The 13,303-nt window shown below is 42.4% G+C and overlaps 1 protein-coding gene across 1 annotated transcript in view; it reads right to left on the bottom strand.

Annotated features, from left to right (window-relative positions):
• The window catches only part of nek11 (NIMA-related kinase 11), a 240,266-nt gene that overhangs the window by 124,393 nt on the left and 102,570 nt on the right, over nucleotides 1-13,303 (bottom strand). Inside the window, exons 5-6 of the mRNA XM_078419768.1 lie at nucleotides 11,918-11,982; nucleotides 2,152-2,278 (exon numbers count right to left, since the gene is read on the bottom strand). Coding sequence (XP_078275894.1) covers nucleotides 2,152-2,278; nucleotides 11,918-11,982 — 192 coding nt within the window. The remainder of the gene's footprint in view (nucleotides 1-2,151; nucleotides 2,279-11,917; nucleotides 11,983-13,303) is intronic.

Below are 13,303 nucleotides of genomic sequence, written 5' to 3'. Positions count from 1 at the left end.
ATGCAATTAAAAATATTGGATACCAATTACAAAACAGGGCAGTTATCATATGAGGGAAAAGAGAACAAGGGTGGCCGGAGAGAATAGTAATTATGGCAGGAATTGGATGTATAGATACATTGGTCAGTTGGAAAAAATGAGGTCACAGCTGTTTATTCTTTTCATAGAAAAGGCAGAGAGAAAATTGTATTGTCAAGATCCTGGGAGGGACAGAGAACAAAGCAACATGGTCGTGTGCAAAGAGGAGGGTGGTAGTATTAGGACCAGAGATATACAAAACACGAGGGTTTATTAATACTACCAACCTTTTGAATATATTATTAGAAAACTTAAAGGGACCTTGTAGTCAGTGCCATCTTGAGATTTTCACAAGTAAAACATTTGGTATGTGCTATCGGAGACAGTTGGGGAATAACTTGTCATTTTAAAGATATTGGCTGAAAGGAATAACTTAAGTCAGGTGCTGCAGGATCATTTGCTGTGCATGTTGACAAATAAGAGAATTTAAGCAAAACATCCTGATTCTGATGTTGAAAGGATTTTGCAGAATCGCAACGAGCTTTGAATGGGCATTGAAGAATATGAGACTATTTTGTTCGGGACACAAATCTGAGGTGCAGGAAAGCAGCAAGCCCATGGAGATAAATATTGCCATGATCTACTTCGTGACAGACTCTGGTAGATGCCACCATTGCAGTCAGATAAATTAAAAATCTGCGAGGCATACATGGGAAATGACTGGATACCAAGGAAATTACTAATTCTCAGAGTGTCCCGTTAGAACAACCCAATGTATTGATTGTAGCTGAACATACCATCATGCACCATGGAGAGATCATTAAAAGAGATAACTGCTGATAAGGATGATACTCTAATTGTTTCAGCTGCATAGGAGAATACGTGTAGAATAGTCTGTTTCTGGAATTAAATACTTCACTGTAAACCTGTAATGGAGGCTTCCTTGTCAACTGAAGACACCTGATTAACACACTGGTTAATATGCTGCAAGCCAGTCAGTTATTGGGGAAATTTGCACCAAAAGTATCTTCATCTCTTTTTATTGAGACAATTAACTAGTGCAGGAGGAGCTGTCCAAGCTATGGCAGAGATAAATTGTTGGAGAGAATGGGTCTTTTAAATATAGTGCATAGAACATGGAGATGTTTCTAAGAGAAAATGATTCAGGTGAATAAGAGAGAACAGAGCATAATACGGCTTGGTAATAGAAGACAGATGGTTTTGGTAATGGGTAGGTTTTGTGATGTAAGCTTGGGACCAATGGTGTACCATAGGACAGTGCTGGAACCATTGCTATTTAGTTTAGTTTACTTTAGAGATACAGTGTGGAAACAGGCCCTTCGCTCCACCAAGTCAACACCGACCAGTGATCACCTGTACACTAGTTCTATCCTACACTCTCGGGACTATTTACAGAAATCAATTAACCTACAAATCTTCATGCTTTTGCAATGTGAGGAAACCGGAACACCTGGAGAAACTCCGTACAGAGACTACCCATAGTCAGGATCAAACCCAAGTCTCTGGTGCTGTAAGGCAGCAAATCTACTGCTGCACCACTGTGCCGCCCTTAAATACATGAACGATTTAGGTGTGAGTATAGGAGCTACAATTAGTAAATTTGCAGGTGCAGGTGACACAGGAATTGTGGTGCTATTGATTAAGACGAGGGTAGTCTTAGACCAGAGTAATGTTGATCAACTTCTGAGTGGAGCAGGGCAACAGCAAAAGGAAAAAAGTGAAGTTTTGGGAGTCTAATAAGGATAGTATGATAATGAGATATAAAGAATGAACAGCAGGTACCAAGGGGAGTAATGAGGAACAAAGGGACATTAGTGTACAAGTCCAGAGATCCCTGAAGGTATTGAAAATTGGTTATTATTGGCATGTGTACCAACACACAGTGAAAAACCTTTGTTTTGCATGCAATCCAGGTAATAACTAGAATGCAGAATATAGTGTTACAGCTGCAGAGCTTTGAACAAATTAACAAAATAAACAATACCTCCACATTTGGGTTAATCTTAGTGAAATTAGCAGCTAAATGAAAGTAGATCTGATATTGCTGCAGATGTGAATTTGTCGTAAATTGCCTGGAAATGATTCATCAGAATTTATCGACTACCCACTTACCATATGTCAGACTTGGAATCATAGCCCTGGTGGCTGAGTACCTCTGGACTCATGTAGTAGGGTGTCCCAGTAAATGTAGTCGCAAGGTCACACGAACCCATCAGAAGACGAGATACTCCAAAATCTCCTGAAAAGAAAGTAAATTATTTTTTTAAGTTTAAGTAAACAAACTCTAGATTCAAAATTATATGGTTGGGTTTAAACGTTGTGCAATGTGTTTCCCATGTTCCTCCCAGCTGCCGATTTCTTTGCTGGGCTCATGCACCAGACTAGCAAATAATTAGATGGCAGAATGGCCTTTGATTTCAGATTTGAGAAGAGGCCTTCTGCCTCTTGCTGGAAAATAGCAATGACCAAAATAGCAGAGACCAAAAGGCAAATCAACCCATGGTGTCAGAGATCATGGATGAGATATTAAAAGAGTGCTGCTGATCAGTCTTCACCCAGGAAGAAGCTGCTGCTAGATTTTCAGCAACAATACGGTCAAGATTGTAAATAAGCTAAACATTTATGAAGAGGTACTAGAATAGGCTAACTGAATTTATAGTGGAGAGGGGGTGGGGGGAATCACCTGGTCCAGACAGGATATATTCTAGTATATTAAATTTTGTCTGCCACCTATCCTGCATTCCATCAGCATGTCTGGATCTCCTTAAAGTCACAGTTCACTACGCCTCCAAGTTTTGCTTTATCTGCCTATTTGCAAATTGAACCCTGTACCTCCAAGTCTAATTCATTATTATATTTTAAAGTAATCAGCAGTCCTTATACCAAACTTGGGAAACTCAATTGTGCATTTCCCTCCAATTTGAGAGACAACTTTAACGGATGCAATTTCAAAAGGGGTAAAAGAACAGAGAAGTGCAGTAGGATATGTAAAGTTTGTTGGGAAGTGCAGGGCAAGTACATAAAAATAATATAATAAGAATATATTCCTTTATTCGTCCCACACCGGGGAAATTTACAGTGTTACAGCAGCAAAGTGGATAGCAAGAGAACAAGAGATCATTCATTATAAATAAAAGATACATAAATTGTCATCAGTTTTCTGTGTGTTCTTAGCTGTTATTGTTGACTCGTCTGCTGGGAGCAGTGCTGGTTGTGCAGTCTCACAGCAGCGGGAAGGAAGGACCTCCTCCTATATCTCTCCTTCACACACTTGGGGTGAAGGAGTCTGTCACTGAAGGAGCTACTCTGTGCAGTGACAGTGTCCTGCATGGGGTGGGAGTCGTTGTCCAGCAGCAATGTTAGTTTTGCCATCATCCTCCTCTCTGCACTGAGTCGAGGGGGCAACCCAGGACAGAGCTGGCCTTTCTGACCAGCTTGTTGAGTCTCTTCCCTTCCGCCGCTGAGATGCTGCTGCTCCAGCAGACCATTCCATAGAAGATGGCTGATGCAACCACCATGTTGTAGAAGGTCCTGAGGAGTGCCCCCTGCACTCTAAAGGACCCGAGTCTCCTTAGCAGATAAAGTCTGCTCTGGCCCTTTCTGTATAGCGCATCAGTGTTTTCGGTCCAGTCCAATTTATTATTTAGGTAGACACCCAGGTACTTATAAGAATCCACCCTCTCGATGCCCATTCCCTGGATGTTCACCGGTGTCAGGGGGGACCTGGCTGCGCCTGCGGAAATCTACCACCATCTCCCTGGTTTTCCCCAAAGGTTGAAAAAACAAAATGGGATCCTTGGCTAAAAAATAGTGGCAGAGAATCGAAATGTATGGAGGGCGTGATGTTGTTTTCTGGAGTTTTATGTCCAGTTCTGGGTGCTATACTTTGGGAAAGACGTAAAAACATTGATGAAGGTATAGAAGAGACTTCCCAGAATAATTCCACTGATGAGGGACTTCAGTTATGTGGATAGAGTGCAGGAGTGTTCTTCTCAGAAACGATGAGATTGCAAGGATGATCTAACAAAGGCATTTCAAACGAGGATCAGTGAAAACTGTAAATGGAGAGAAAAATCTCATGGGCAGAGGAATCAAAAACCAGAGTCATTGAATGAAATTGAATAGTAAAAGAACATAAAATGTTGGGTAATTAAAACATGGTTAAAAAAGCTTGGGTAGGGGTATTAATGTAGGTAGATTCAACTTTACCATTCATAAGGGAGGTTGATAAGTATCTCAAAGAAAGATTTGCAGAGCAACAAGGAAAGAGCCAGGAATGGGGCTAATTAGATTGCTCCCAATTTAGACTAATTTAAAGAGAAATAACTTTACTCTTGATTGCCAATCTGTCCAAATGTGCAGAGGATGCAAAATGACTACATTTAAGGCTGATAGATAGATGTTTGGAACAATGGGCCATCAAAAGAGTAGGACAGAGGATAGAGGGACCAAAAAGCACATGTGGACTTTTGAGTCAGCTCTGTTGTGCAATCATCAGGCCTGTGCCAGGCATTGTCTTTTCACTCAATCCCAATATCCCTCGAACCCTCTTATCCAGCAACCATGTCCACACTTTCAAATCTCTCCCGCAGTGGGAAAACTAGCTCTGAGCATATTCTGGACATCAATGCAAGTTTACTCAAGCCTGAAAGATGATAATCCATCTAATTATTTGCTATTCAAGTCTTGTAAAGGAGCCATCACCTGAAAGATCTTTCAGAGGTCCAGGAAATTGGCCTGAATGATGCCATTACCTTGATCAAATTCACACACCACAATAAGATTAACAAGAAATCTAAAAGCAAGCAGAGACAAAGATAAGCACAGATGGTTTGACTATTGAGATTATCAAAAGTCTAACCACTGTTGAATAGCTCCAGAGATTCTGCAGAGGCAAAAATTGCAGAAGCAAGTTAGGTAAATGCAAATCTCCATGGTTGCGTTAAAGTTGGAATATCACCAGAGGATTCCAGCAATAGCAGGTCAGGCAGAGAAAGAATCAGAGCTAATCAATACGAAACTCAATATAAACTAAACAAAAACGATAAGAAAACCATGCTGCTTGGTTATTTCAGCTGCAGCCAGCACCATCTTTGCTATTGACTGGCCGGATAGATAGCAGAGGATTAATTTAATGAGTTAAAGCCAGCTTACACTGCTTTAAACCAAGCTCCGTCTTTTAAAGGGGACATGGATTGCAGCTGGTCTGGGGCTTACAATGGTTCCACAATGAATCTGATCTGGGGAGCAGCAGAGAACAGTGCAGGCTCTGTGGTTCTTAGATGCTGCACTGGAGACATCCTTTCTCTGGAGGGGGCTAGGAAACACTTCAGATATACTCAGATGACAGTGAACACAGATAGTATGGAAGTCAAGATCAGGAGTCCGGCCTTGAGTCATGAGCACAGTGATGCAAGTTGATTCATGATATCACAAAAATGTTCCAAGTTCACTAAAAACATTTTTCAATCTGATCAACTCACCATTATTTTAGTTCTCCGTAACAAATCACCACATCTCTATCAGTCATAATTGTGACCCAACACTTGCATGCTTCACTTCACACACTTACCCACAGATCACATCACGCACCCACATCAGCAGCTTGCACACCCTGCCTGCCATCTATTCAACCATGACAGCTGCATCATCCAAACATTAGCAGACACTTGCTGGCATAGTTCCTCAGAAGCAGAACTATCTAGCAGCTCGTTCCAGACCCAACCACCCTCTGTGAGATAACTTTGCTCCTCGGATTCCAATTAAATCTTTCTCCTCTCATCTGAAACCCATGTCCTCTGGTTCTTGATTTCCCTACTCTGGGTAAAAGACTATGCATTCACTCTATCTATTCCCCTCGTGATCTTATACACCTCTACAAGATCAGCTCTCATCCTCCTGCACTCCAAGAAATAAAGTCCTACCCTGCCCAACCTCTCTCTGTAGCTCAGACCCTCAAGTTCTGGAAACATTCTCATAAATCTTCATTGTACTCATTCCAGTTTAATAACACCCTTCCTCCAGCAGGATGACCATATCTGAACACAATACTCCAAATGCATAGGTTTTAAGATAGTTATGAATAAGGATATCTGGACATTGTGGTAAGGTACTAAATTGAGGTAGGGCACATTACAGCATTATTAGGCAGGAACTGGGAAGGGTAAGTTAGGAGAAGTTGTTTTTGGGGTAAATCCACATCTGACATGTGGGCATCGATCAGGCCAACTGATCAGAGTTCAGGACCAGCATGTTCCAGTAAGAAGGAGAGGTAAGGATGGCAAGATAAGAGAATTTTGGATGACAAATGAAATTGTAAATTTGGTCATTAAGGAAGGAAGCGTATGCAAGGTATAGAAAGATGAAATCAAACAAGGCATTTGAGGAATATGAAGCAAGCAAAAAGGGGCAAAAGGGCTAAAAAAATGTTATTGGCAAATCAGATTAAAGAAAATCCCAGCATTTTATACGTACGTTAAAAACAAGAGTATAACCAGAGCGAAGGTAGGTCCACTCACGGATAAACGAGGGAGTTTATGCTTGAACTCAGGAGATGCGTGCAAGATTTTAATAGAGTATTTTTTATTTGGATTCACGAAGGAGGAGGACATGAAGGATATTGGGATCCATGTCGGGGAATACAAATATGATGAAGCAGTTTAAGATCAATGAGGTGTTGTTGGGGCTCGAAGAGCAATAAGGAGGAAAAATCCCCAGGTCCTGATGGGATCAATCCCAGATTTCTGAAAGTAACAAGATTGCCGGGGCGTTGATGAAGTTTTTGTATTTTCTCCAGCACAAGGTAAAGTCGTGGAAGACTGGAGAATAGGAATGTTGCTCCTTTCTTTAAGAAAGGAAGCAAAGACAATTCAGGAAATTATAGGCAGAAGAGCCTCACAGATGTTATTGAAGAACATTTTTCAGGGTAGGATTTACTTGCATTAGGAAGAGAATGGGCTAAATAGGGACAGTCAGCATGGCTTTGTCCACAGCTTAAGAACTTGTTTGTATTTTTGAGGAGTAACAAAGGTGATCAATGAAGGTAGGGCAGTCAATGTTGTCTACATGCATTTTAGTGAGGCATTTGATAAAGTAGTTCATGGTAGGTTGACTGAGAAAGTTAAGATGCATGGTATTCATGGGGACTTGATCATTTGGATTCTGAACTAACTTACTGATATAAGGCAGTGTTGTTGTGGTAGGATGTTATTTTGGCTAAGGTCTGCGATCAGTGATGTCCAGCTGCGCAGCTGGTACTTCTGTTGTTTGCAATATATACACACACATACACACACATACATACAAACAGAAATGACTTGGATGCAAATGTAGATGGCTTGATTAGTAATTTTACAGACAACTCTAAAATTAGGAATGCTCTAAAAGGATACAGTGGGATTTAGATCAGTTACGGATATGGGTGGAAAATGGCAGATGGACTTTAATCTGCCAGGTGTTGCACTTTTGATTATAAAGGGAAAGTATAGTTAATTGTAACACTGAACATTATGGCTGTACAGAGGGATCTTGGAGTCTAGATCCATTGTTCCCTGAAAGTGACAACACAAGCAAACAGAACGGTAAAATGGACGCTATGCATGCCTTCAGTGGGTGGGGCATTAAGTACAAGAATCAAGAAGTCATGTTGCAGCTTTATAACACTTGAGTGTGTTGAATTCATTACAGGAAGGATGTGAAGGCTTTGGAAAAGGTGCTGAAGAGGTTTAGCAAAATGTTACCTGGATTAGAGGGGATTAGCTACAAGGAAAGATTGGACAAACTTGGATTGTTTTTGATGGAACACCAGAGATTTAGAGGAGACCTGATAGAAGTATACAAATTGTGAGAGGCATTGGTAGAGTAAACGGTCAGAACGTTTTTCGCTGAAGGAGAAATATCAAAGACTAGAGGGCATAGCTTCAAGGTAAAAGGACCAAATTTAAAGGAGATGTGCAGGACAACATTGTGTCACACAGAGAGGTGGGTGCCTGGAATGTGCTGCCAAGGACAGTGATGAATACAGATAAAATAGTGGTATTCATGAGATTTTTAGATCGGCACATGGATACGTCGGGAATGGAGGGATATGCATCACGTGCAGGCAGAGAACAGTATTTAACCTGGTGCCATGTTCGGCACAGACATTATTGCTCAAAGAGTCTGTCCCTGTACTGTACGTTCTTCTCTCAGTGCTGTGAATGTCTGCTATGCCCTGCTCCAGTGAGAGGTGGTGGCCAGATCATTATAATAATCAAAGAATTGAGAGTTTGGGGAACTGGCACAGAAAAGGAGCTGAGCATAGAAGTATACCTGCTTCTACTTTCTCATATGTTCTCATATGCAGATGTCCCAACCCTCTCTGGCCTGGAAGATATTACAGAGATAGGATGTGGAGAGGCTTTGTACAGCTGCACCCATTGTTTTTCTGAAGGTTATACACATCTCCATGCATTTGCTCTCTTGAAGTCAGCATGCAGGAGGATTGTGCAATATATTCTGTTGCCGCTTATACAAACCCAACAGTATCTGACCACACATGCAAGGTTCAAGTTGGTTGGGTATAACTTCTGATTAAATATTCAGATTTGGGTCAGGCCAAACTGTGCCACAATGATCCAGCTCCGTAGTTTATCAAGGTCAGGGCATTTACTGGCATGTGAATAACGGGTATAAGATGATTATATTCATGGCAAATCTGGTTGGGTCTGGGAAAAAAAATTGTGGGTACTTAACCTCAGATTGATTAGTAGCACTAGATGTTACAATCCCTAAGGTTTGCACTACAATTGACTGGTGTTGTTCTTGGGGGTGACCACTAGGTAATGTTGCTACCATTCAGACACATCTTCAGTTGTGTACCTCAACGTCACTGGGTGTTTCGGCCTTTTATCACAAGACACCCTCAGTCGAGGCAGGCCCACCGCAGGGTGATCAGACCTGGGTGTGTGTCTTATGGTTAGCCTCTAGATGGTCACGTGGCAGCCCAGACAGTATCTTTTCTTTTCAGCCACAGCCAGTGACTGCTCCGTTCGGCGGCAATTGCAAGTTCTTTGATTGCCCTCCTTTGGGCCTGCCCTCTGACTCCAACTTCCCTCAGGAGCCTTGCAGTGGAACTGGCTATAAAGCCCCTGCACCCCACCTCCACTGGACGCACTCTTACACTCCAACCTCGCTCCTCTGCCTCTACTGCAAGATTGGAATATCTCAGCCTTTTCCTTTCAAATGCCTCGTCCACAGCCTTCTCCCAGGGCACTGTCAGCTCAATGATGAAAACACGCCGACAGGAGTTGGACCAGAGGGCGAGGTCTGGTCGCAGGTTGGTAGCTGCGATTTCAACTGGGAAGGAAAGCCTCTGGCCTAGGTCAACCCGCATGTCCCAGTCTCTGGCTGCGCTCAGTGGGCATGAGTTGAGAGGCGAGGTGGTAGTCTTCCGTTTCTCTCCTTCCCGGATGAACGATGGGATTTGCGAGAATGTTAGCTGGGCATTGATAGGCACGGCATTGGTGGTAACCCTCTTGCACTCGAGTGCAGCTGCCAAACACCTCAGCACCTGGTTGTGTCGCCAGGTGTATCTGCCTTGTGTTAGGCTGGTCTTACAACCGACCAGGATGTGCTTGAGGTTTGCTGGAACTGCACACAGGGGGCAGGCTGGATCCTCTCCCAGCCAAAGATTTAGGTTTGTGGGAGAGGGAAGGACGTCATATGTGGCTCTGATAATAAAGCTCAACATACTTGACTCCATGTTCCACAGCTCACTCCATGTGATCTTCCTCCTCTCAATGCCATCCCACCTCATCCAGCGGCCTTGCTTGGCTTGAGATATAGCTTTGGCACACCTGGCTGCTTCTTCTTGGCGGCGCACCTCCTCCACCACCAGGTGCCGACGTTCAGCTGGAGTAGCCTTTTGCCAGGTTGGTTTCATTGCTCCCAGGCCAAAGCCCCCTCTGCCTTGTTGGACATGGCCCACTATGTCCCGGTGTCGGAGGGCAGATTTTGCGTCCTGTACCACTGCTGCTGGAGTCTATTTGTTCCCTGTTGCGAGGGTTGGAGCGACACCTCTAACTATTGGGTCCCGGGATTCTGTTAGTGTCATGTCCAGCCTTGCTTTGGCGCATTTAAATTCCTCCACCAGGCTTGAGACTGGCAGTGAGAGGGCTCCATTCCCATAGATTGTGGGTACTTAACCTCAGAAATGCCATAGACAGGTCGAGTTAGGGCTGGGATTTAATTATCAACATCCTATTATCAGCAGACCTATTAGGTGTGGGAGGAATTTTTTGAGGATGTAACTAGGAAAATTGACAGGGGAGAGCCGGTGGATGTGGTGTACCTCGACTTGCAGAAAGCCTTCGACAAGGTCCCACATAGGAGATTGGTGGGCAAAATTAGAGCACGTGGTATTGGAGGTAGGGTACTGACATGGATAGAAAGTTGGTTGACAGACAGAAAGCAAAGAGTGGGGATAAATGGGTCCCTTTCAGAATGGCAGGCAGTGACTAGTGGGGTACCGCAAGGCTCGGTGTTGGGACCGCAGCTATTTACAATATACATCAATGACTTGGATGAAGGGATTAAAAGTACCATTAGCAAATTTGCCGATGATACAAAGCTAGGTGGCAGTGTGAACTGTGAGGAAGATGCTATGAGGTTGCAGGGTGACTTGGACAGGTTGTGTGAGTGGGCGGATGTATGGCAGATGCAGTTTAATGTGGATAAGTGTGAGGTTATCCACATTGGTGGTAAGAATAGGAATGCAGATTATTATTTGAATGGTGTCAAGTTAGCAAAAGGGGACGTACAACGTGATCTGGGTGTCTTAGTGCATCAGTCACTGAAAGGAAGCATGCAGGTACAGCAGGCAGTGAAGAAAGCCAATGGAATGTTGGCATTCATAATAAGAGGAGTTGAGTATAGGAGCAAAGAGGTCCTTCTGCAGTTGTACAGGGCCCTAGTGAGACCGCACCTGGAGTACTGTGTGCAGTTTTGGTCTCCAAATTTGAGGAAGGATATTCTTGCTATTGAGGGCGTGCAGCGTAGGTTTACTAGGTTAATTCCCGGAATGGCGGGACTGTCATATGTTGAAAGACTGGAGTGACTAGGTTTGTATACACTGGAATTTAGAAGGATGAGAGGGGATCTTATCGAAACGTATAAGATTATTAAGGGGTTGGACATGTTAGAGGCAGGAAACATGTTCCCAATGTTCGGGGAGTCCAGAACCAGGGGCCACAGTTTAAGAATAAGGGGTAGGCCATTTAGAACAGAGATGATGAAAAAACTTTTTAGTCAGAGAGTTGTGAATCTGTGGAATTCTCTGCCTCAGAGGGCAGTGGAGGCCAATTCTCTGAATACATTCAAGAGAGAGCTAGATAGAGCTCTTAAGGATAGCGGAGTCAGGGGGTATGGGGAGAAAGCAGGAACGGGGTACTGATTGAGAATGATCAGCCATGATCACATGGAATGGCGGTGTTGGTTCGAAGGGCTGAATGGCCTACTCCTGCACCTATTGTCTATTGTCTATTGTCTGTTGTCTATTGAAAATGGAATCAGCAGAGATTTCTTTTAGGCAAGTTTCACACCTAATGTATATAAATCATACAAGTATAAGAAACTCAGCAAAATGCTGGCAGCTAAAAGGACAAATTGTGTCAGTGATGAAAAGCTCCACTCCAGCAAAGGAACCCAGGCTGGAAACGAAACAGTACTCATTCATTTAATTGGCATATCAAACAAATACATTATCCATTCAAATGCAATGCATCTCTTGCACAAAAGCAGATACTCTGTGGTTACCGCTGAGGTCAGAGGCAGAACAGTCAGTAAATCAATGTCAGTGATAGATACATCCAAGACAAGGACCAGTAATGGCAATTCTTACCTATTTTTACAATGTTATTTTTTAAAAAGATGTTGTTGCTTTTCAAATCTCTGTGAAGTATTCTTCTGAGAAGTTTAATTTGGAAAAAAAGAATTAGTGGCACAACAATGTAAGCAGAAAACATATGCTGTTACTTGTAGATTAAAGGGAACAGTGTTCAGAAAATAAAATGACTCTAAGTAAATACTTCTGCTAAAGCTTCTAGCAAGATTATTTGATGATTATAACAATGTCAGCACAAGCTGCAATGAACAAATGTTCATCTAAATTGGACGTCTTCATCAGCTCTGGAACAGCAATCCACAAGCCCTCCAGTGGATATAATAGCATAATTGCCCAAATCAAAGTTGCATTCAGCTGCCCCACTAAGAGCTTTCTTTAATCAAAGGAAAGATATTTTGACAGCAGCCCAAAATAAAGTTTTTATCTCTAATCTCTGCCCATGCAGACAGAATGTTCAGTGGCCGCATGCCCTTCTTTCACTGTGCAACAATATGTTTCTCAGGAGTAATAATCATACATGATTATTAAACCCCAGATATCCAATAATGTCTCAAAATATATCCAGTAATTACTTCCTTGACAGGACCTTCTATGATCAAAAGCATTCAGAAGGACAAAGACAGAAGTCACATGGAAACATTACCACCTGCAGGTTTCTCACCAAGCCTCGCACTATTTAGTCTTAAATATATTTTTGATATTCCTTCAGCTTCACCGAGACTATGAAATAAACGGACTACACAACAATACTGTCAGAGTAAAATAACCAAAAGGAATGGGATTTTTGAAGAAATAATCCTCCTGCCATCTTCTCAGGGCAGTACTTGTCATATCTGAAAACAGACAATGAGTATGGTTTTGTTCTGCATTAGGCAAACATTGTAGTACACACAAATTATATAAAAATGACATACAAAAATATTTTCCAGAAAGCATAACAAAAACTATCAAATTCTTTTAGACAGGTTAAGCTGTGAAAAGAATGTATAATAAACATAACTCTACAAGTTTCACATTAAGAGATCGATTTCATTCTGTTTGGATGCTATTAAGAATAGTGTACAGCTCCAGTTGCCACATTGCAGGAAGTATATGATAACACAGGAGAGGATGAGGGAAGATTTACATGGATGTTTTGAGGGCTAGCAAATGTTAGCTATGATCAGCAAGTGGATGGAGTACGGCTATTTACTTTGCTGCATAGGAGAATGAAGGGGAATTAAATTCATATGTACAAAATCATGACCGGCCTGAACAGATGGATAGGAAGTACTATTTTCAACACTGGACTGGTCAGCAAGTTAACTGGAAGCAGGATTGCAAAGGAGATGACTAGAAACAAAATGCACCAGAGGTGTTGGAATCCAGTCCTTGCTGCTTTCT

Source organism: Rhinoraja longicauda, chromosome 2, assembly GCF_053455715.1.
Source record: "Rhinoraja longicauda isolate Sanriku21f chromosome 2, sRhiLon1.1, whole genome shotgun sequence".
NCBI lineage: Eukaryota > Metazoa > Chordata > Chondrichthyes > Rajiformes > Arhynchobatidae > Rhinoraja > Rhinoraja longicauda.
The sequence above is the reverse complement of the archived record's forward strand: the minus strand, read 5'-3'. Positions and strand labels throughout refer to the sequence as shown.